Below are 22111 nucleotides of genomic sequence, written 5' to 3'. Positions count from 1 at the left end.
AACTGGAAATGTTGGCAGGGTCTAAGCAGCCCCAGGAATTTTTTTTTTTTTTTCTTTATCCCAAATGCAATCAGAACTTAGTGAAGGGTTCTAAGCCTGACAGAAACATAATCAGATTTGCATTTCTCAAAGCTAACTCTAGCCTCAAGGTGGAGACTGGTTTGCAGGGAGGAAAGCCTGAAGCCAGGAAGGCAATTAGAAGGTCTTTGCAGTGCCTAGGTGGTGAAGAGACAGTAAGGACCTGGACTTGAGGGGGGAGAGGGGGGAAAGGAGGAATGAAGCAAGATGTGACAGTTTGGGAGATACGGAAATGGGCAGAGGCATGGTGATTGACTGGAGGTAAGGGTTGAGGGACAGGGAGGTTCAAAAATTACTTGCAAGGAGAGTATGGGGGATAAATGGTGATGGGAAGAGACTTGACTTGGGTGGTGAACACACAACACATTGCACAGATGTGTTGTGGAATTGCGCCCCTGAAACCTGTATAATTTTGTTAACCAGTGTTACCCCCATAAGTTCGATGAGAAAGAAAAGAAAAATGACTTGCAGGTTGCTAGCTAGGACCACTGAAGAACAGTGGGACAACTGTTGAGATGGGAGCACTAGAAGGAGGATAATGTGCATGTTGAACTTGAGGTTCCTATGGGGCATGCAAGTCAGGATGGCAAGTTAACAGTTGAATAAAGATTAGGAAGGGGAAGAAAAAAAGATTAGGAGGGGGACATAAACATGGGGATCATCTGCATGTAAACAGCAACCAAACCCCAAAGCAGCACCAACACTTAAAAGTGGGGAAAGAGAGCTAACCTCGTCGGAGGAAATGCGGTGTTAGGAAACCCAAGGAAAAAGTGTTTCAGTAAGGAGAGAGGGTTGACAGTATAAAACATTTCTGAGAGGCAGAGAACTGCCCATTGGACAACGTGGAAATCATTAGTGACCTGCCATCCTTTTAAGGGGGAGTTATCGGACAGTGGATCTGAAAACGGAGAAGGCAGCGAAATGACTAACTTATATGCACACAGCCTGGACACGCTCCACAAAGGGATGATTCCTGTGCTGGGTGGGGCAGAGTGGAAAAGTGCAAGATTTCATCATGCTTCTGAGAACGGCATGCAATTTAAAACATATGAGTTGTTTATTTCTAGAATCTTCTATTTAATATTTTCAAACCTCAGTGGACAGCAGATGAAACAGTGAAAAATGAAACCACAGATGAGGGGATGCGGGGGGAGAGGGGGGTACTACAAATAATAAGAAATGGTTCCAATTCTCCTTCTACAGCTAGGAAGGGCCAGTAGAGGGCCCTGCCCTAGGGCTTTGGAAATGAAAAGGCACCTCTTATCTATGAGCTTTGATAAGCTGTGCCCTCCATCTGGAATACTTTACTCCACTCCCATCCTCCAACACGTAAAAGTGCCCCTCAGCCCTGGCAGGTGTGGCTCAGTTGTTGAGTATTGCCCCATGTACCAGTGAAATTGTCAGTTAGTTTGGGTGCATGTGGGAGGCAGCCAATCGATGTTTCTCTCTCTCTCCCTCCCTTTCCCCCTTAAATCAACTTAAAATATATATATATATATTATATATATTATATATATATATATAATATATATAATATATATATATATATATATATATATATATATATATATATATATAAAATAAATTCCCTTCCCCAGGGAATCTTCCAGCCAATGTTAGAAGCAACAGCCTCCTCAATGGCTTCCCTATTCTGCCCTTGCTTCCCGTCCTTCTGTTATCAACACAGCAGCCAGAAACGTTCAGTAGAATTAGCTCAAGACCCTCCAATGACTTCCTAGCTCACTCAGAGTTGTTAAAGATAAAAATCACAGGACCGGGGTAGCATCACTTCTGCTAAAAAGCTTATGATACCAAACCTAGATTTAATACCTGATCTAATTACAGTTCCAACTTCTCCCAGTAACATAATCTTAATCAACTAGTTGGTCTGGAATTTTCTGGTCAAGCACCAGAAAGGCAATTTGTCATAGAGGCCTTCTCCAACCCCCCCCACCCCACCCCTGCCCTCCACACACACACACACACACACACACACACAAGAGGAAATTTGCAAGATAAAACCCTTCCCCTTTTCCTTCCCCTAAAGAAAAGATATTGACCCCCAAATCATCTTTTCTTTTGTTAATAGCCCCCTTGCCCTACTCCTCTTCTTATAAAAACCCTCCATTTTGTACAACCCCTCAGAGTGGTCCTTTTAGTTGCTAGAGGAGATGCTGCCCAATCAATTCATGAATCGTTTAATAAAGACAATTAGCTCACCCTGGCTGGTTTGGCTCAGTGGATACAGCATCAGCCTTAGAATCAAAGGGTCCTGGGTTCAATTCTGGTCAAGGGCACATTTAAAAAAAACACACACACACAAAAAGACAATTAGATCTTCAAAGCAAATAAATTTTATTTTGTTAACTTTCATTTAAAATTTGCCTTATCACTATTATCCCCCCCCCCCCCCTCCGCCCCCATCTTCTTCCAGATGCACTGGCCTTTTTATCTAACACCAGCTCCATCCCTACCTCAGGGCCTTTTCGCATTTCTCTAGCTTCCTCACTTCCTTCGGGAATTAACTCAAAAGTCACCTTCTTGAAATCTGACATCTGCTACAAATGGATGAAACTTGAAGGAATTACTCTAAGTGAAAGAAGCCTGTGTGGACGAAAGGGGCCACATGCTAACCTGACAAGCTCAGGGAAGGCCTACGTAAGACCTAAAGTAACCACAAAGGATGGTCTGAAATTAAACTTTAACTGAAAACAGTTATGGTGGGTAGTCACCTCCTAGGCTGGTATCTTCCCTGACAAGGTCAATCTTTACCTTAACCTTTATCTTTATCTTAGTCTTTTTGCATCTATGATAACATATCCTAGAAATGTCAAGGTTACTTGTAACTTCCCTTTTTCCAGACCCCTCCGGGCACAACCAAATGTCCTGGGTGCCAGGACAGATACCACAAATTCCTTCATTGTTATTGTCATCATGTTAATTGTTGACTGTTAACTATCCAGTACCCACCTAAGTAAAAGAAGTATGTGTCTATCATATTACTTTTTATCCAATCCCAGAAGTTCCCCCACCTTTGCTTTCTCCCGCCTCTCTAATCTATCACCAATGGATTTCATGTAACACACCTACAACTCCTCCTTTGATTGTAATTTATAAAAATAGGTTAAAAAAAAAAAACTTCCATTCTCTGGAGCATTATCCCAATCCATTGAGATTCTGCTTCCCAGCAATTGCCAATAGTTTGGCTCAAATAAACTCACAAAAATTCTCTATAGGTTTGAATATTTCTTACTTTGACATTTACATGAGGTACCTAGAGGCAGAAAGGATAAGAGAGGTTGCCAGGGGCTTCGGGGAGGGGATAGTAGGGAGTTTCAGTTGGGGAAGATGAGTTCAGTGGATGGATGAAGATGCTGGTTGCAGAACAATGTACTTAATACCACTGATCTCTACACTTAAAAATGGTTAACAGGGTAACTATTGTTGTGCATATTTTACCACCACAACAAAAAGCCACCTTCATCGTGAAGTCTTCTGAGCCACCCTTTATAAAATGTCAACTGCTGGGCAGACTGGAAGAGGGATGGAATCCTGGTTTGGCAGGGCAGGGACAGGGCCAGAACCTGGGAACTTCCGGGACGCCTGGGAGAAGGGAAAAGGGAGGGGGTTTCAAAAAGGCAGGATCTGGGAGGTGCAGAAGCAGACAGGCGTGAGTTCCCAGGGCGATTTGCTTTCTGGGAGAGGAGAGATTGAGTAGAGGTGAGGGTCAGTATTTCGGAGGAGCTAGCCTGGGCCTACACCTGCAGGAAGGATGTGGTTCCCCTAGTTCAGCTCCTTGGCCCTTCACAGCCCCTGCCACCACCTCTGCTGACCTGGTCGCTGTAGAAGCAGATACAGCAGGAGGGCCCGCACCGTCACTGCCTCGTGCCTTCCACCTGCGTGCCCTTCCGTGACGTGGTACAGTTTGTTTTGGTCTCAACCTGCATGCCCACCCTCCGTATCCATAGCCCCAGCAAGAAAGCAATTGTGGCCAGGCTCGAAGGACCCATCTTTGGAAAGTCCTGACCCCAAGGGGACAGGGGTCCTATATTGGTCACTGCCAGATGCCAGCAGGGCAGGAAGTTGAGTCTGACCCAGAGAGACAGAGAGACTAATATCTGTGACCACTTCTACCCCCAGATGACCTCTTTAGAGGCCAGTCTGAGACCTGGGTCAAGATCAAGCACGGTGCCTAAGCAGGACAACGGTGCTCTTGTATCCCAGCCAAGATGGGTCAGGGGTGCTGTTTCTGCTCCCTCTGTCTAGAACCCTTGAGTGGAAACCCCTTTGGCTGGAGCAAAGGCCTGGAGGCATTAGAGCTGCTCACTTAGGATCCTGACCATGAAAGCACTATTCTATCTTGAGACCCTGGTCATGACAGCCTATTCTGCCCAGCTCTCAAAGAGCCCTATTTTCAGGGTCTCTTCCCCCAGAGTTTATCACCAAAGCTGGGGCTCTCCCAGTGCCTTCCCAGTGCTCAGGCCTAGGGAATAGCCCTACTGTGCCTGTTATTCTGGGTCCTATTACAGCCCCTCTCCTTGTGACATGTCCCTCCACCCCCTAAACCATCATAGTCAGGCCCAGTTTCAACGGCTAAAACCTGAATTCCTTGCCAGGCTGAAGCATGTACTATTTCATTTAATCACAGCAACCCTATGAAGTACTATTTATTATTGCCATTTTTTACAGATGAGAAAACGAAGGCTCAGAGAAATTAAGCAATTTGCCCAAGTCATACAGCTAGTGAATCTTGGAGGTAGATTTCAAACCAAGGTCCGCCTGGCTTTTGGAACCCATGTCCTCAAATTCCCTGGTCTGCAGAGTAGACCAACTGCCTTTTGCTTTTCACCACCATTGACCAGCTTCTGGGTACTGCCCTCCTGGCTGCAGACCTGAACACCCAGCCAGACCTGTTTTTTGTTGTTGTTTGTTTGTTTTCTTTTTTAAGCCCCATCCCCTGATCATATCCTTCTCCCTCTTGGCAATGAAACTCAACTGTAAGTCATCACATCACAATGAATCTCTTTTTAATGCCTGGAACCAAGACATCCATCCCAAATGCTTCCCGAACCTTATGCTTCATTGCTCCTTTGAGGATTTGGCTCACATTCCTCACTGACCTTTTGCTCATTCCATTTGCCCTTCTTGGAATACCCTTCCCAAGCCATCCAGGAGCGCCAGCTGAAGTCCTGGAAGACTCCTAATTCCTCAATCCAGTTACGTCACACAATTCTGGGGCTCAAGGCCAGAAACACCCCCAGAAAGCTCCTCTGGCCCAATACAAAGTCAGGAAGCTACAAAGAACAAGGAGAGCTAGAGTTCTAGTCCTGTAGGGCTCAGAGGGGGAGAAAAGACACTGGTGCAGCTGTTTCTTTCAGGTCCTGAACCACTGGTTTGTTTCTTGCTTGGGACAAGGAGGTAAAATGATGTTGGGAGAAAAACAGGGCTGAAGAAAGAGACAGGTGGAGCTGAGAGATTGCCCAAGAGAAAGGAGATTGTGTAGAAGCCATGTAGGCGGCCTATCTTCCTATAATATCCATTTCTCTGGACCATGTTGGGCAGGGAATGAAAATCTGTAACCTAAAACATTTTTTAAAATTTTTATTGATTGCTTTGAGAGAGAGAGAGAGAGAGAGAGATCAATTTGCTGTTCCACTTATTTATGCACTCATTGGTTGACTCTTGTATGTGCCCTAACCCAGGTATGGAACCTGCAAGCTTGGTGTATCGGGATGATGCTCTAACAAACTGAGCTACCCCGCCAGGCCTCTCACCTAAAACATTTTAAAGTTAAACGCTTTAAGTTAAATATCCTAAAATATTTTGAAAGTCTTAACAGGATATTAGGGTTAATAGCAAAATTCTCCAGAATTTTTAAGCTAAACATGAAATTGCAAATAAAATAAAATATCCCTTGCTTGTGGGGGAGAATTTGGGCTCCTCTCCCAGCTGGGGCAGATTCCTTTTGCTCTGAGGTTGCGGGATGAGAGCCAACGCCGGGCAACGAGTGAAGGCAGCTATTGTGATCTCGGGAGGCCGGGGAGGGGACGCTCAGTGCGTCCCAGAGGCTCTGGAAGGAGGGAGCGGCCGGCGACCCGCAGCACCTCCGCGTTAGCCTCGGGCGGGAGCTGGGAGCCTTCAGTCTCGGAGTCACGGGCTCCGCCCCCTCGCCCCCGCTCCGCCCAGCACCGGCTCCACGTGGTTTTCGCCACTCGCCCCGGGGACCTGGTGGTCCCAAGGGATCTCCAGGTTGGGGTGGTGCGGTGGAAAGAACCGCAAGCAGCCTGGAGGGTCGGTCTGTGACTTCTCCCCGAAACGTGCAAGGAGCGCGCTCTGCGGGGAAAACTGGACTCCACCGGCTTCCGACGACAAGCTTGCGACGGAGAGTCGGAGTCCCGAACGACAGGTGAGGACGAGTGAGCGGACCAAAGGGAAGGACAGTCCGGGGTCACCAACCAGACCGCCATGGCCGCGCCCGCCCGCCGACTGTGCCATATCGCCTTCCACGTGCCCACAGGGCAGCCTCTGGCCAGGGACCTGCAGCGCCTCTTCGGCTTCCAGCCCTGGGCGGCGCGGGAGGCCGGCGGCTGGCGGCAGCTGGCCCTGCGCAGCGGCGACGCGGTCTTTTTGGTGAATGAGGGCGCGGGGCCCCAGGAGCCGCTCTACGGCCTGGACTCGCGTCACGCCGTGCCCAGCGCCACCAACCTGTGCTTTGATGTGGCGGACGCGGGTGCAGCCGCCCGGGCGCTGGCGGCAAAGGGCAGCTGCGTGCTGGTGCCCCCTGTTCGTGTGCAAGATGCACTGGGTGCTGCCACCTACACCGTGGTCAGCTCGCCGGCAGGCAACCTCAGCCTGACGCTGCTGGAGCGCACCGGCTACCGCGGGCCCTTCCTGCCCGGTTTCCAACCTCTGTCCGCCAAAACCGGCCCGGGATGGTTCAGCCACGTGGACCACCTGACCCTGGCCTGCACCCGCGGCAGCTCCCCTACACTGGTGCGCTGGTTCCACGACTGTCTAGGCTTTCACCACCTGCCACTGAGCCCAGGTGAGGATCCGGAGCTGGGCTTCGAGGTGACAGCGGGGTCTGGACAAGGGGGGCTGAGGCTCACTGCCCTGCAGACCCGGCCATGCAGTGCTGTCCCCACCCTTGTGCTGGCTGAGTCCCTGCCGGGGGCCACCAGAGGACTGGACCAGGTGCAGCAGTTCCTGGCCCAGCACAGAGGGCCAGGCCTGCAGCACGTGGGACTGTACACACCAAACATCATAGAAGCCACTGAAGGGGTGACTTTGGCTGGGGGCCGGCTCCTGACTCCTCCAAAGGCCTACTACCAGCAGCCGGGCAAGGAAAGTCAGATCCGAGCTGCAGGCCATGAGCCCAACCAGCTGGCCCTGCAGGGAATTCTGCTAGACGGCGAGAAAGGCAAGTTTTTGCTTCAGGTCTTCACCAAGTCGCTCTTTGCAGAGGACACCTTCTTCCTGGAGCTGATTCAGAGGCAGGGGGCCACAGGCTTTGGCCAGGGCAACATCCGGGCCTTGTGGCAGTCCGTGGAGGAGCAAGCTGCCAGGGACTGAGGAAGCCAGAGCTGACAGCCACCTGTCCTGGAGGTCTGGGGAGTTCAGCCCAGGGCCTGGTGGAACAAGGCTTTGTCCCTAGGGGCCAGGTGTGGCCTCCATTTCATCAGTACCTGCCAGAAGTTGAATCTCTCACTGGGGTCCAAAGAAGTTTGTTTTTAACGATAAAACACTTTTTACAGTCTATATCTAAATAAAGAATAAAGGAGTGTAACTCCTTTAGGAAATGGAACATAACCAATACTCTTGAAGACTTTTATGTCCTTCTCTGACCTCATTTCCCTTCACCCACTCCCAATTTTAGGATTATTAACCCCTTGCTTTTCTGTATTGATTCACTACATATGTAATCGATCCCTAAATAAATGATTTCTTATTTGAGGTAGGAATTTAAGACAGAATAAATCTTTCTCTGTGCTTCTTTCCCTTCTCCCTCAGGAGCAGCCACAGAAGGGGGAGGGGCTAGGTCAAGGCTGAGTCAAACCACTTGCTCTAGAGCAGTGGTTCTCAACCTTCCTAATGCCGCGACCCTTTAATACAGTTCCTCATGTTGTGGTGACCCCCAACCATAAAATTATTTTCGTTGCTACTTCATAACTGTAATTTTGCTACTGTTATGAATCGTAATGTAAATATCTGATATGCAGGATGTATTTTCATTGTTACAAATTGAACATAATTAAAGCATAGTAATTAATCACAAAAACAATATGTAATTATATATGTGTTTTCCGATGGTCTTAGGCAACCCCTGTGAAAGGGTCGGTCGACCCCCAAAGGGGTCGTGACCCACAGGTTGAGAACCGCTGCTCTAGAGTGATACCACTGCTACAGAACTAACCAGAGACCTGGAGTGAAGGTGTGGGTATCAGCCACTGGCAAGGACTTCCTGCGGCTGCCTTCTCCCTCTTTCCTGGGGCTGAGGGAGGGCAGATCACTCTGGATAGAACATGCTCCTCTATCTGCCCAGGGCTGGCTGGGAGCTCAGCCAGAGGAAGTCAGGACCAAGCAGGACTTGACCACTTCCTGGAACCCTCAGAGGTGAGGAGGAAGGGGGCTAGGCAGAGGATGGAAAGTCTCCAAATGACTATAAAAATAAGTACTTTATTAAAAAACAGGATTCTCAAGGGGAGGGCGTTTCCAGATGCGTCACTGGGCCGCACTGTTGAGTCTAGGTGCATCTGTGGGGATATGGGGCCGAAAGAAACGATCCAGGACTTGCTGGCCTGGGCTGGGCTTTTTCCGGCTGGATGGAGTAGACACCTGGGATCTTTTGGAACTCTGTTTAGAAGGCATTAAGGGGGCAGTGAAGAATATTCTCCTTTCACCCCTACCCCCACTCCACTGCTCTAGCTGACTCTAGCCTGAATGTAGGAAAGCTTCCAACCTATCTCCAGGATCTGCCTCTTCCATCAACTCTCTAAACGGCAGTCCAAGGTAATCTTCCTCAAATATAAATCCGACTCCTCTCTCCACCTAACATGCTTCATTGGGCTGGTGTTCCTGGCCCTGCTGATTGCTCCGGCTAGATGCTCAGAGTTCCTCACACACGCAGACTGCATTGTGCCCATCATTACTTACACTACCTTTTATTGTTTTGTTAATCCTCACCCGAGGAGGCCTTTTCCATTGATTTTTAATCCTCACCTGAGGATATTTTTTCCATTGATTTTTAGAGAGAGAGAGAGAGAAAACATTGAATGATGGTCTCCCGTGCAGGCCCGACTGGGGCGCGGATCAAACCTGTAACCCAGGTACATGCCCTTGACCAGAATCCTTCAGTGCTTGAGTCAAGATCTAACCACTGAGCAACACAAACCAGGGCTACTTAAACTATTCTTAGGCCTGGAAGAACATCCTTATTGCTGATTCCCTTCCCAAACCTGGAAAAAATGATTCATTTCTAGGACCCACATTACCAGCCACTTCTTTCAAGCAGCCTTTCCCTGATCCTTTCCTCCCAGACAGACCTGAGAGCTCTCTACCTCATATCCAACAAAATCTAGTACAAACATTTCACACATCTGACACTACTGTCTCCATCATTTTCTCTTGTTCCCTCTCCACCTGGACCCTAGACTGTAAGGTCTCTACGTCATTCCTCGGCCCCTGGTGAAACTCGGAGTGGACAATGTTCACCCAAATATGTCCCTTAACTCACTGAAAACCTGTGGATTCAGGCCTAGGGAGAGAGATGGCTGGGCGAGGGCCAGGGGACTCACCTTGCAGGTCCCCGACTGTTGGCCTTCATACACGCGGAACACCTAGCCAAGAAGAGAGGGGGAGAGTGCAGGGCTGGCATCTTCCTCCAAAGCCAGAACCCTGTCCTTTTTTATTTTTATTTTTCCTGTTTATATGGTAATAGGTTCATGCAGAACATGTCGGGAGCACAACAAAGACAACAAAGATAGTGCCTTTTTCATGGCGGTGGAGACAGCTGCGGTGTGAAACTCTTCCCGAGTCAGCCAGCGAGCGCCAGGTGCTGTGACTGTCACTGGGGCCTGCCCTTCCAGGGCCAGACCATATACTTGATAGGTCAGCTTGATGTGAGAGAAGGTGTGGACCACCTGGGGGAGGACCAAGGGGCTGAAACAGGCCCGTGGATGTGGCTGAAAAAGCCGTCATTTTTGGCCCCTCACTGCTCACTTACCTGCCCGAGGTGATGCAGGTGGGTGGCTGGGAGGGGCCCAGCCCAATTCTGCAGTTCCTGCAGCAGGGCCTTGCGCTGATGCCGTCCTGAGGGGTCCACAGGCACAGATGGGAACTCCCACAGTCCTGCCAGCAGACCTGAGACAGCGGTCAGCAGGTGTGAGTTAGGCCGTAGCTGCTGACTCCTCCGTTCCTCCCCTTTTGCTCACACCACTGCCCTCCACTCCCAGGATCCAGGCACCTGAGTTGGGCCTCTGCACCAGCAGAATCCGGGCACCGCCAGGGGCCCCGGGCTGCTCCAGAACACAGGTGGCAGAGCACTCCTCCCTGGGGGGCTTACGGCTGGCCTTTCTGGGAAAATTGGCCACTCCCAGCGTCGGGTCCCAGGGCTCGGTAGGAGGTGCGCACAGCTGGCACTGTCCAGTGTTGGGAGCTGGGAACAGAGATCCCAAGCCCCACTCAGGCCAAGTGGGCTTACGTGCCAGGCCCAGAGAGCAGGTCTTGGCCCGGCTGTGCAGAATCTAACAGGTTGTAGGATGAACTAGATTGAATGAGGCTTCCCAGGCAGCTCAGTGACCGTGCAGGGAAGGGCTGGGGCTAGAACCAGACTCACCACACTCCTCCACGTCAGGGCTGCCTGGCAGGCTCTGTGAGGCTGGAAGCCGCTCCCGCTCCACCTGGCAGACACAGGGAAGGAAGTCACGGTGCACGGGGGACTCCCCAGGACCTCGCTGCCCCTTCCCCAGATGGCTCACCCTCCTGTGTGCCCGGCACAGGCTCTGGACAGGGCACTGGCTGCAGTGTGGGTGTTGCGGGGTGCACACTATGGCTCCCAGCTCCATGGCTGCTTGGTTAAAGTCTCCGGGCCGGGCTGGGTCTACCAGCTGCTGGGCTAGGCTCCTACCAGAAGGGAACATTTCTGTGAGCCAAAGATCCTTTGGAGGCACCCCTCCCAATGTCCTGCATTACCCCAATATCCTACCAGAGCTGCTGGGAGACAAAGGTGTTGCTGGGATCGGCACCAATGCCTCGGACACGGCATAGCACCCGCACTACGTTTCCATCCACCACACCGGTCACCTGACACAGAGGAGTCCAGGAGTCAGCCTGGTCTGGGAGGAAAGTGGGCATGCACAGAATGGGGGTGGACTATGGGCTCACCTGGCCAAAGGCAATGGAAGCAATGGCTCCAGCTGTGTACCGCCCCACGCCAGGCAGGAGCCGCTGCAAGGTCTCTGCTGTGCGTGGCACATGGCCCCCTAGCTCCTCTACCACCTGAATGGGGTGGGAAAGGTTCAAGGTTAGGAGACAGCTGAGGGCCTGGGGATCCCACCCTCCCTGCTATCCCCTTACCTTCCGGGCTCCCTCCTGCAGCCGCCGGCCTCGGGAGTAGTACCCCAGGCCAGCCCAGAGCTGGTTCACTTCCTGTGGGTGGGGTCAGAGGTCAGAGAAATCAGCACTCAGTCCTCTGTTGTCCTCATTTCCCCCTCCCCTAGGGTGGGTCTCACCTCCAGGGAAGCACTGGCCAGATCCTGCAGTGTTGGCCACTTCTATAGCCAGAAGACAGGCAAAAATAGAGAGGTCAAGGGCGAGGGAGGAAAAAGAAGCCTTCTTTCCCCCCAGCCCAAAGACAGGCTCTCATCTGGGGTCTAGCCCATCACCCTCCCCTTCCTTCCCTGAAGTCACCTGCATCCATCTGGTATAATAGTCGATCACCTTGGCAACCTGGGTCTGCTGCAGCATGACCTCTGAGACCCATACTGGGGAAGAGGGGTTGGCATGAGGACACTGCTGACCTGCCCTGCTCCTACCCCATAGCCTGGACTCCAATCTGAGGGTGTCGGGGCAGAAAGCAGCTCTGTTCTCAGGAGATGTACTCACCAGCATATGCCCGCCTGTCCAGGTCCACCTCACCCTCTGCCTGCCAACGCAATCCCAGATGGGGAGTTAGTGTGGAGGGGGCTGGGCACTAGCCTCCCACCCCGGTCCCTGTCCCTCGCCTGCCTACCCGCCTTCTCCAGGGCAGGTCCCGCTTCTTTTGGTCATACCAGCTCAGCAGGCTCTCCCGGAAGACGGTGACCTCGGCTGTATCTCTGAATTGGTGGTACTGGGAGACAGAGGCCTGCAATACCACCTCCTCCTGACGCCTGGCCTGGCCTGCTGGGGCCTCAGGAAACTCAGGAGTTGTCCCTGCACAGGCTGTGCACCAGGAACCTGGGACACTACAGCCTGGTTGCAGTCTGCTTCCACTTAGGGCTCCCCAACCCCTGACCCCTTGACCTGGAGTCAGTCCAGAATTATCTAGCTGTGTGTAGCCTTAGCCAAGTTTCTAGCCTTAATCTTCCCAGAGTGGCACTGCTGGCTCCTTTTTCTCTGGGTTATAATGAAAATCCAACAGTTTCAGTCAAGCATAACATACCTGTGCAGGGGTTTCCCATTTACAAAATACTTTCAGGCAGATCAACTCATTTGATCCTATGAAAGCCACATGAGGAAGAAAATGCACAGACTACTGCTCCATGTCACTGGTAAGAAAGCAGCCGTTCAGAGCAATTATCCCAAAATCACATTGCAAAGTCAGAATTAGATCCTTAATTAGTCCCTGCAGGCCTGAACCTGTCCCCTTTCATAGCCAGTGAAACCAGCCCATGAGTTTTTTCCTAGGTCCGAGTTCCTCACCATCAGGGGTAGTAGGCCTGGCCTGGCTGCTGCTGAGGGCATGCTTCTCCCTTTCTTCCCCACTGGATGTCTGCTTCCTGTGACGACTTCCCACAGCTGCGCGTGGCTTCTTCATGACGACCTAGAACACAAAGGCCCAGCCAAAGTAGTCAGTCAAAATTAGGCTGAATCTTGGGGCCCTGTAGGGGGTGGAGCCACCTTCGTCGATACACCATTCACAGTGTCTAGCTTTTCTCAACAACTCTCTAGACTGGCCAGTGTGCTCAGTGGTTGAACTCATTGGCTCGATTCCTGGTCAGGTCACGTGCCCAGGTTAGGTTGTGGGCTCTATCCTCAGTAGGGGTATACAGGAGCCAGCAGGGGGCATGCAGGAGGCAGCCATTCAATGGTTCTATCTCCCAATCCCTTCCTCTCTGAAAAATCAATAAAAACATATTTTCTAAAACGAACAACTCTCTAGATCAGCGGTTCTCGAACGACCCTTTCACAGGGGTCACCTAAGACCATCGGAAAACACATATATAATTACATATTGTTTTTGTGATTAATCACTATGCTTTAATCATGTTCAATTTGTAACAATGAAATTGGGGGTCACCACAACACGAGGAACTGTATTAAAGGGTCGCGGCATTAGGAAGGTTGAGAACCACTGCTCTAGATGCTCATGGGCTTGCTCTTGACTGGCTGTGGCCCTGAGATATGACCAATAGGGCTGAGCTTCTCCAAATGGCCTAAGAGGGACCACCAGCATTAGTATAGTCCTGGAGACGTACACAGAGTAAGAGGCCAGGGCTGGGCTGGGTCAAGGACCAAAAGCTTCCTGTGTGGGAGCACCTGTGTATACCTGATGCTTATTGTGACTACGTGTGTGGACAGGGGTTCTTTAGATGTGTCTAGGAGCACGGGCGTGGGTAGGAGGGTTATCTGCTTAGAGTCGCAGCACGTTTACAGTGAAGCAGTCTTTAACAGTCATCTAGTCCAAACCTTCATTCTGTAGAAAGGAGAAACCAAGGCTCAGAAAGGGGAAAAGATTTGCCTGAGAGCAGATGTCAAGTTGGGGTGGGGGGGAGAGAGATGAGCTATTTTTATGCCTAATCTTTTGTGATCTAGAAAATCATAGCCAGCTGACCATTAGCAGAGAAAATGCATCCGGTTGATCTTCATTTCTCCCTTACTGTACTTGTAGCTGCTTTTTTCTAATAGTTAAATGTAGCTAACAGTACGTGCTGACTATACGCCAGACCTTAAGTGCTTTACCAGATTTCTCAATCTCCTGATGATACCATGAAGTATGTTCTAGTATTACTTCCATTTCAGTTATGAGGAAACTGAGACTTGTAGAGATTAAGCAACTTGTTCACTCCAACCCAAAAGGTTTGCTTCCAGAGTCTACATTCTTGCACTCTGCTATACGGCAGTCCCTGCTGAACCTCTGGTTCAAACTCTCTCCTCAAACTCTTGACTTTATCACCTCATTTTCATCAAAAGAGCTTGCTTCCTTCTTGAGAGAGAAAAAAAAATGAATGAAATAAACTTACCTCCATCTTCACTTTCCTTCTATGAAAGAAAGGTCCCTCTTCCTAAATTGTCTGAGCTCAGGGTCCTGCTCCTCCAATCCCTTCCACAAGACCCACTTTCCTCTCCTTCACAGCCAAACTTCCTTCCATAATTCATTCTACAATCCATTCTCCATAAAGCAATATTTTAAGACATGATAACAGCACTTTCTTACTTAAAACCTTCAATGGCTTCCCATTAATTCACTGAAAAATATTTATAAAGTGCCTACTTTGTGTCAAGCAGTTTTAGGTACTTCACTAAATAAAACATCAAAGGTTCCTGCCCTCTCAGGGTTTATATTCTAATGGAGGCAGACTATAAATAACATACATAAGCAAATTATATAGGATATTAGGTGATAAATATAAGCATAAGGAGAAAAAATAAAGCAGGTAAAGGGGATAACAAATGGGGAGGGGGTGGAATGTTGCAATTTTAAAGAAATGTGGTCCTGGTGGGCCTTGTTAAAGTGTTATTTGACCAATGACTTAAAGCAGTTGAAGAAGTTAGCCACGTGGATACCTGTGGGAAAGGCATACTAAGAAGGAGCTAGTGCAAAGGCCCTAAGGATGGTGCCTGGTGTGTTTGTAGAACAATAAGGAAGCCAGTGTGGTTAAAATAGAATGAGGAGGGGGTAAGGACAGGAAATAAAGTCAGAGAGCTAAAGAAGGGGGCACAGGATCACAAAATACCTTGTAGGCCACTGGAGGACTTTGGCTGTCACACCCATTGCTCTTAAAGCTAATCCTCTTAATATAAGCCTTGTAGACTCCAGGGCCCCATTTGCCTCATCACCTCATCACTATGCTCCAGCCATGTTTGCCTGAAATAGATGCTTCCATCCACCAAGTGTCTGTCTACCTTGAGGCCTGACCCAATCCATTTCCTCTACTTGGACAGCTCTTCTATGCTTTACCTAACATCCACTCATTCTTCAGGTCTTGACTTAAATGTCCACATCAGGCCCCCCCCCCCAGTCCTACCCTCTTGTGTTTTTCTCCATTGCTGCTTTCACACCAATTACAATTTCACATTTTTTTTGGTGATTCTTTAATCAGCGTCCACTTCCCCAGCTTGACTCCATGAGAGCAAGTACTGGGTCTGTTTTGGTGACTGCTGTATCCTCTGAGCTGAGCACAGTGCCAGGTAAATTGTATACAGTAAATCCTTGTTAAATTAATTCATGGGATGAAAGGATTTTCCTTTTTTTTAAGAGTAGGAGAAATCCAAACAATTCTGAATAATGATGAAGACTCAGTAGAAAGGTTGAAAGTGAACAAGGAACAGTGAGTAACCACGGAGAAAGCGTTGAGTCCTTGCTGGGCTGAGAGGATGGGAACGCAGCTCCAGGGAAAGCGCGGTCTCTGGCAGGCACACCTCGCTCGCAGTAGCAGGAGTCCCGTCCAATCCCCTACATCACCGGTACCTCCCAGTTGCTTACACTGTGTCCCTTCCTCTTCGTCTCTACTGCTGGAGCCTAATGCAAGTCATTCTTGTCACCTGCCTGGATTATTTCAAAAGCTTCCCTGCTAGTGGATCGCTCTAACCCCTCTGCAGCCTCGGCTCGAGTCCTCCTGCCCGCCTTTCACTTTCTGGAACGCAGTGAGTTCCATCCTCCCAGGGAACTCGCCCTTTCCCAGAATAGACATCTTTCCCCCACATTCCCCGGTCTTTGTCTAACTCCTATGGCTACTTTAAGCTTAGCCCTGGCAGCGCCACCTCCTCTGCGGACACCCACCCCTACCCCGAGCCGTGTCCCTGAAGACAGCGTAAAGCTCACTCCCACGTCCCCACGAACGTACACGAAGAATTACCTCCCACGTTTTCCCGTGTCCGAATACCCCACGTTCCCAGGGGGCGTGGCTCCGGCCAATCCGGGCGGCGAGCTGAACCGTGACAGCCAATAGCATCCCAGAACGCTCCGAACCCGCTCCTCGCGCGCCAGACCCCGGAGGTCTGAACGGAACTCCAGCCCCACAGCGACTTCCGGAGGCGAGAGCCTACCCCTAACCCCGAACTCAATAGTCGCGCCAGGAGACAAAGCGGAAGTCCTGCCGTTTCTTGCCACCGACTAGTCAGGCAAGGGCCGCGCGGTGTCATGGCAGCCGACAGTGACGATGGCGCAGCTCCAGCGATCTCTGACAGTGAGTGGCTTTTCAGGGGCCGACTTAAAAGCCTGTGCGCCCTGGGGGAGGGGAAGGCCTCTGGCTCATAGTTCTAGAAACCGAACTCAAGTTTCAGAGGACTAACTTCTCCCTTTTTAACTAGCCACGAGGAGACTACAAGTCCCAGTGTGCACCGCGGCTCGGGCTGCAAAAGCCTGGAGTGTTAGGAGCACAGTTAGGATCGTTAGGGGGCATGTCGGGAAATGTAGTCTGGAACTCATTTCTCTGTTAAGTGGGGCAGGTTGGGAGTTGTGGTCCAAAGGAAGTGGGATATTTTGGGAAGCCAGGTCTAGGGCATTATCTCTGGGGCCTAATTATTATTGGGCTCCGGGCCATACAGGCTACTGCCACCTGTGGCTGCTAGGGCACCAAGGGAACAGTCATATGGAACCTGATGGGATATTAAAGGAGCTCAACTCCTGGAGCCGTAACAAATAGTTCCTGCAGGACTTGGGAAAAAGGTACCTCACAGATCATCTAGTGACTAGAGTTATTCTAGTCCCAACTTCACCTTCTACAGATAGTGATGCTGAGGGAGAAGTGATTTTCCCAAAGTCTAACATAAGCCCCTGGAAGACGCAGGCTTTTTCTCCCCAAATTCAGGGCACTATTCACTCCAAGGTCTGTGTGTAGAGCATGCTGATACAAAGGCTTGAGGGGGAAAGCTGCCATTTCTTGCCATCATGGAAAATGCCCCCAAGCCATGGCCTACCTTGGTGTCTACTCCCCGTCCCCCTTGCCTGATCATTAACTTCCATTATTCTGTTCTCCTTACCCCCAGATAGTGTCAGCAAAAGCACAAAACCTGGGGAAGAGCTGGTAGTACAAGTTCCAGTGCTGGATGTGCAAAGTGACAACTTTAAGGAGATGTGGCCATCCCTTCTGCTGGCCATAAAGACAGCTAGCTTCGTGGCTGTAGACACGGTGAGGGTTGGGGAACTGGGAGGGCAGGTGGTTGTGAAAGGGCTGGTGTTGGGGACCTAATTCAGTTCTCCCTTTAACCACCCATAGGAACTGAGTGGGCTTGGGGATAGGAAGAGTTTGCTGAACCCGTAAGTATAATCTGTGATCTCTTTAGTTCCAACCCTGATGAGGGGAAGTGGGGGCAAACCTTAGCCCTGGAGTGGAAGTCACCCTGGGTGGTTTGGGCCCTTCATGAGGCTAACTCCTAGCCACAGCCACCCCCAAACCCAACCCCAAGGTGCATCGAAGAACGTTATAAGGCTGTGTGTCATGCTGCCAGGACCCGTTCTATCCTCTCCCTGGGCCTCGCCTGCTTCAAGCAGCAGCCAGACAAGGTATGTGCTGATTTCATTCCCTTCCCAGGTTTGTGGCTGGGGGAAAGAGGAGGGTTGGGATCCTGGGAACATTATGTGGAAGGTTTTTTTGTTGTTTTCTAAATGTTTTTTATTGATTTGAGAGAGAATAAGGGAGAGGGAGAGATCGAAACATGAATGATGAGAATCATTGATCAGCTGTCTCATGCACACCCCCTACTGGGGATCAAGCCCGCAACCTGGAATTAAATCATGAACCCTGGTTCATGGGTCCATGCTCAACCATTGAGCCACACTGGCCAGGCACATGTGAGGTTTTGATGTAGCGAATCCTCCTTCTCTCCCAGGGTGAACACTCATACCTGACCCAGGTGTTCAATCTGACCCTGCTGTGTGTGGAAGAGTATGTCATAGAACCAAAGTCTGTGCAGTTCCTGGTACAGCATGGCTTCAACTTTAACAGGCAGTATGCCCAGGGTATCCCATACCATAAGGGCAATGACAAGGTAGGTCTCCAGCCTTGAGACTGCCTCTTCTGTGATTTCATCTTCTTCCTACCACAGGCTGGATGTGTGGGAGGATCTGCTTCTTAGGGAGTCACTAGTGACAGGGCTGGGGAAATAAGACGAGTATGTGGGTGAAGAGCATTGGGTTAGGTGCGGAGGAAGAGCTTTCCAGGTGGGGGAGTTTGGGATAAATATATTGTGAAAGAGGCTCCGTATGGGACTGCCCTTCCCTATGACCCCTTTCTTTCCAACCAGGGCGATGAGAGCCAGAGCCAGTCGGTGAGGACACTGTTCCTGGAGCTAATCCGGGCCCGCCGGCCCCTGATACTGCATAATGGTCTCATAGATTTGGTGTTCCTATACCAGAATTTCTATGCACATCTGCCCGAGAGCTTGGGAACCTTCACTGCTGACCTGTGTGAAATGTTCCCAGCTGGCATTTATGACACCAAATATGCTGCTGAGTTTCATGCCCGCTTTGTGGCCTCCTACCTAGAATATGCCTTCCGGAAATGGTGAGGGGCTGGTTGAGGGGAAGCGGTGGGGCCTGGTATAAACCTATTTTTATATTTAGTGAGTGCCTATCATGTGCCAGGCACTGTTTTAGTGCTGGGGATTCAGCAGTGAACAAAACAGATAAAAACCCCTGTTCGCATGGAGCTTATATGCTAGTGGACCAATACCCTCTTGCGCTATTTCAGTGAGCGGGAAAATGGAAAGCAGCGGGCAGCCGGCAGCCCACACCTTATCCTGGAGTTCTGCAACTATCCTTCTAGCATGAGGGCCCATGTAGACTACCGCTGCTGTATGCCCCCTACATCCCACCGTCCTCATTCCACCATCATCTGTGATAACTTCTCGGTGAGAACTCCCACCCATTTCCTGGGAGAGGGAAGGTTCTGATGCCTGGGACCCCTCTCTAAGCCTCTTTCCTGCCTCTAGGCCTATGGCTGGTGCCCCTTGGGATCACAGTGTTCTCGGTCCCATGATATTGACCTTATCATTGACACTGATGAAGCTGCCACAAAGGATAAGCGGCGACGGCGACGACGTAAGGAAAAACGACGGAGGGCTTTGTTGGGCCTGCCTGGGAAACAGAGCTCTGGGGAAGCCGAGGATGGTCCTCCCACTAAGCAGGTCTGTGGGGATGGCGTCAAGGCTGAGGAAACTGAGCAGGAGGTGGCTCAGGACGAGACTAGCAACCAGCCTGGCTCTGAGCAAGATCACAAAAATGACTTGGAGATGGGACTTAAAGCAACAAGACCTGAGACAGCTGACATGGCTGCCTTAGAAGCACCAGGGAGTCAAGCCAGTCCTAACCCAGTGCCTGGGGATGGATTGCATCGGGCTGGTTTTGATGCCTTTATGACAGGTTATGTAATGGCTTACATGGGAGTAAGCCAAGAACCTCAGCCCTGTAGCTCTGGACCCTGGCTACCTGAATGCCACAACAAGGTATACCTGAGTGGCAAAGCTGTACCCCTCACGGTGGCCAAGAGCCAGTTCTCCCGTTCCTCCAAAGCCCACAACCAGAAGATGAAGCTGGCTTGGGGCAGCAGCTGACCTAACTTCTGCTTAGCACCCAGAGCCCAAGAAGAGAAGCTGAGGGTAGAGCAGAGGGGTCTGGACCCTCTAGCCTATGAATGTCCTGCTCCCAACTACTACAGAGTTGGGGAGGGGGCTCCTGACAGAGATACTGCTGCATTGCTCTGGACTTTCTTTACCCCAGAGGCTCAGAAACAATGGTACAAGTAAGAAGGCTGACCAGCACCTGTAGTAACCAACTTTATTTTTAAGTCTCAGAGTGTCTTGGGAAAGTTTTACCAAAAAATCAGCAGAAACAAGTTATGAAAATGTTTGACCAGCTTTATCTTTGGTTATTTCTTATTGCGGCTCTATAAAGACAGACTGTTCCCGTAGCTCCAGCCATAGCAGGGAAGGAAGAAAATCAGTCCATGTATAAACCGTTTAACCAATTGGGTGTATCACATGTTGACAAATATATGGGGCAGGCCCTAGGGCCTACAAAACCAGCCCCACTCCCAACCACAAGGCTGAAAGTCTTATAGGGCAGAACATTAAGACTCCCTTCATAAATATGAAAATAGGTTAATGAACTGGAAAAGATCTTTGAATAGGTTAGCTAAGAGCCATGACCACCACGCTGCCTTGTCCTCCCCTTGCATAGAAATGTAGTGACGTGGTCTGACTGTGCAGTAAGTGCAAACAGCAATTATTCAAGTGTCTTAGACATACTGGCAAGAAGCACCCCAGTCTTTAGGTCTGAGAAATAGCCATGCCCTTTTCGGCCTCCTGGTCAGCTCCACGTTCCATCCAGTAACTTATGCCCCGGGGAAGGGCAAGAGACAGACCTGGGGTGGAAGAAGAACCTGGGGTAATAGTCTGCCAGCTCAAACTAGAACTAGGAGTCCTCTGGTCTTGTCTGCAGAAACGCATTGTGGGTCAGCTGGGAGCCAGAGCTCCTTGCAGGATTTCAGAGGCTTGGAATCAGCTGTTGGCCCCAACAAGGAAGGCTTCTCACTGCTGCCTCCCCTCTCACAGTCACTGGGCACCTGGAGCCCCAAAGTTGAGCCTGACTTGGCCTAGCCTGCCTGCTCTGTGGGCTCCAGGGAAGAGTCAAGGCTGTGCACCAAGGGGGCCCTGTGGCTTCAGCTGAAGGTCCATCCCCATGGTGAGACAAGGATTAACCCCTCAACCATCCTGCTCTCCCTGGGTTTTCAGGCCTCTGCCTGAGACAGAGAAGGGGACTGGAGCCGAATCTCTTGGCCTTTCTTCTACCTCCATCTCTTCAGAGGCACCTGCAAGGCATGGACTGGCCCCCTGAGGCCTGGGCCCAAAACCATTTTCTTCCTGGGAACTGGAGCAGTCCATGGCTTCATGGGCTGGAGCAGCTGGTAGGGCAGATGCTCGGAATGGCGGGATCTCTCTTACTTTGTACTTGAGACTACTGAGACGTGGTGGGGGCCCATCAGACAGTGATTCTTCTCGGCCTACAAATGGACAGGCCTCTTGATGCAAGAACTCTGGTGAACCAGGCAAAGAATGCCACCGGCGAGCAGGTGGGGCCAGAGGTTCCTGCCAGTCAGCCATAGGCAAAGTTCCAGGCCCTGGTGCATCCAGGTCAAATACCAGGGAAATAACAGACTTGCTGGGCAGGTCAAAGAACTTGACCTTGCCACCCTTGAGGTCCTGGCGAGCACTGAAAGGGTTGATTTTGGGGGTGCTGGCAGCACCACCTCGTGGCTGGTAGTAGGGGTCCAAGACATTCACTGTATGTGGGGGCTTATGGGAGAAGATGTCTGACTGGCTTCGAGACAGCCAGATAGTACGTCTTGGGCGTGGGGACTTGGGAGGGATCTTCTCATCTAGTGAGCTCAGTCGCTTTATCCCAGGTCCTTTCTCCAGGAGTCCTGAAGGACAGTACATCAAGTCAAGATTACTGCACTAGTCATAACAAATACAAGCACTACACTAAGTGTTTTTTCTGGGGAAAACAAAGTAGGTACTGTTGTCCCCATTTCACCAGTGAGAAAACAGACTGAAAGAAGGAGGCAGCATACCAAATCACAACTCTTGGAGTTCAGTATTTTTCCCATGTCCC

General features: G+C 50.5%; 4 protein-coding genes across 11 annotated transcripts in view; 2 read left to right on the top strand and 2 right to left on the bottom strand.

Annotated features, from left to right (window-relative positions):
- The first annotated feature begins 6311 nt into the window (after positions 1-6311).
- Positions 6312-8049, top strand: HPDL (4-hydroxyphenylpyruvate dioxygenase like). The gene has a single exon (XM_070403259.1). The coding sequence runs from the start codon at positions 6544-6546 to the stop codon at positions 7648-7650; it is 1107 nt and encodes a 368-aa protein (XP_070259360.1). The 5' UTR covers positions 6312-6543; the 3' UTR covers positions 7651-8049.
- A 709-nt stretch (positions 8050-8758) lies between these two features.
- On the bottom strand, positions 8759-16534 carry MUTYH (mutY DNA glycosylase). Of its 6 annotated transcripts, XM_070404876.1 has the most exons (17): positions 16344-16411; positions 13826-13972; positions 12979-13099; positions 12308-12513; positions 12181-12220; positions 11986-12059; positions 11808-11849; positions 11653-11724; positions 11461-11574; positions 11282-11379; positions 11055-11199; positions 10913-10976; positions 10541-10732; positions 10301-10437; positions 10065-10217; positions 9873-9914; positions 8759-8931 (listed from the first exon to the last, which is right to left on the bottom strand). In XM_070404876.1, the coding sequence occupies exons 3-17, from the start codon at positions 13091-13093 to the stop codon at positions 8800-8802; spliced, it is 1626 nt and encodes a 541-aa protein (XP_070260977.1). In that variant the 5' UTR covers positions 13094-13099; positions 13826-13972; positions 16344-16411; the 3' UTR covers positions 8759-8799. The 6 variants fall into 6 exon arrangements, with proteins under 6 accessions (XP_070260977.1, XP_070260975.1, XP_070260976.1 ...); XM_070404874.1 differs by lacking the exon at positions 13826-13972 and having other exon boundaries at positions 16344-16534; XM_070404875.1 differs by lacking the exon at positions 13826-13972 and having other exon boundaries at positions 12308-12456; positions 16344-16534.
- TOE1 (target of EGR1, exonuclease) lies at positions 16296-20491 on the top strand. 2 transcript variants are annotated; one of them, XM_070404881.1, is made up of 8 exons: positions 16296-16685; positions 17488-17630; positions 17718-17758; positions 17908-18004; positions 18331-18489; positions 18745-19004; positions 19191-19350; positions 19432-20491. In XM_070404881.1, the coding sequence occupies exons 1-8, from the start codon at positions 16640-16642 to the stop codon at positions 20050-20052; spliced, it is 1527 nt and encodes a 508-aa protein (XP_070260982.1). In that variant the 5' UTR covers positions 16296-16639; the 3' UTR covers positions 20053-20491. The 2 variants fall into 2 exon arrangements, with proteins under 2 accessions (XP_070260982.1, XP_070260983.1); XM_070404882.1 differs by having other exon boundaries at positions 16297-16685; positions 17492-17630.
- TESK2 (testis associated actin remodelling kinase 2) overlaps positions 20335-22111 on the bottom strand; it is a 125695-nt gene continuing 123918 nt past the window's right edge. For both annotated transcript variants that reach the window (XM_070404879.1, XM_070404880.1), the window contains exon 11: positions 20335-21920. In XM_070404879.1, coding sequence (XP_070260980.1) covers positions 21202-21920 — 719 coding nt within the window. In that variant the 3' untranslated portion in view covers positions 20335-21201. The remainder of the gene's footprint in view (positions 21921-22111) is intronic.

Source organism: Myotis yumanensis, unplaced genomic scaffold (genome assembly GCF_028538775.1).
Source record: "Myotis yumanensis isolate MYYU_CA2020_CCGP unplaced genomic scaffold, mMyoYum1.0.hap1 SCAF_2, whole genome shotgun sequence".
NCBI lineage: Eukaryota > Metazoa > Chordata > Mammalia > Chiroptera > Vespertilionidae > Myotis > Myotis yumanensis.
The sequence above is the reverse complement of the archived record's forward strand: the minus strand, read 5'-3'. Positions and strand labels throughout refer to the sequence as shown.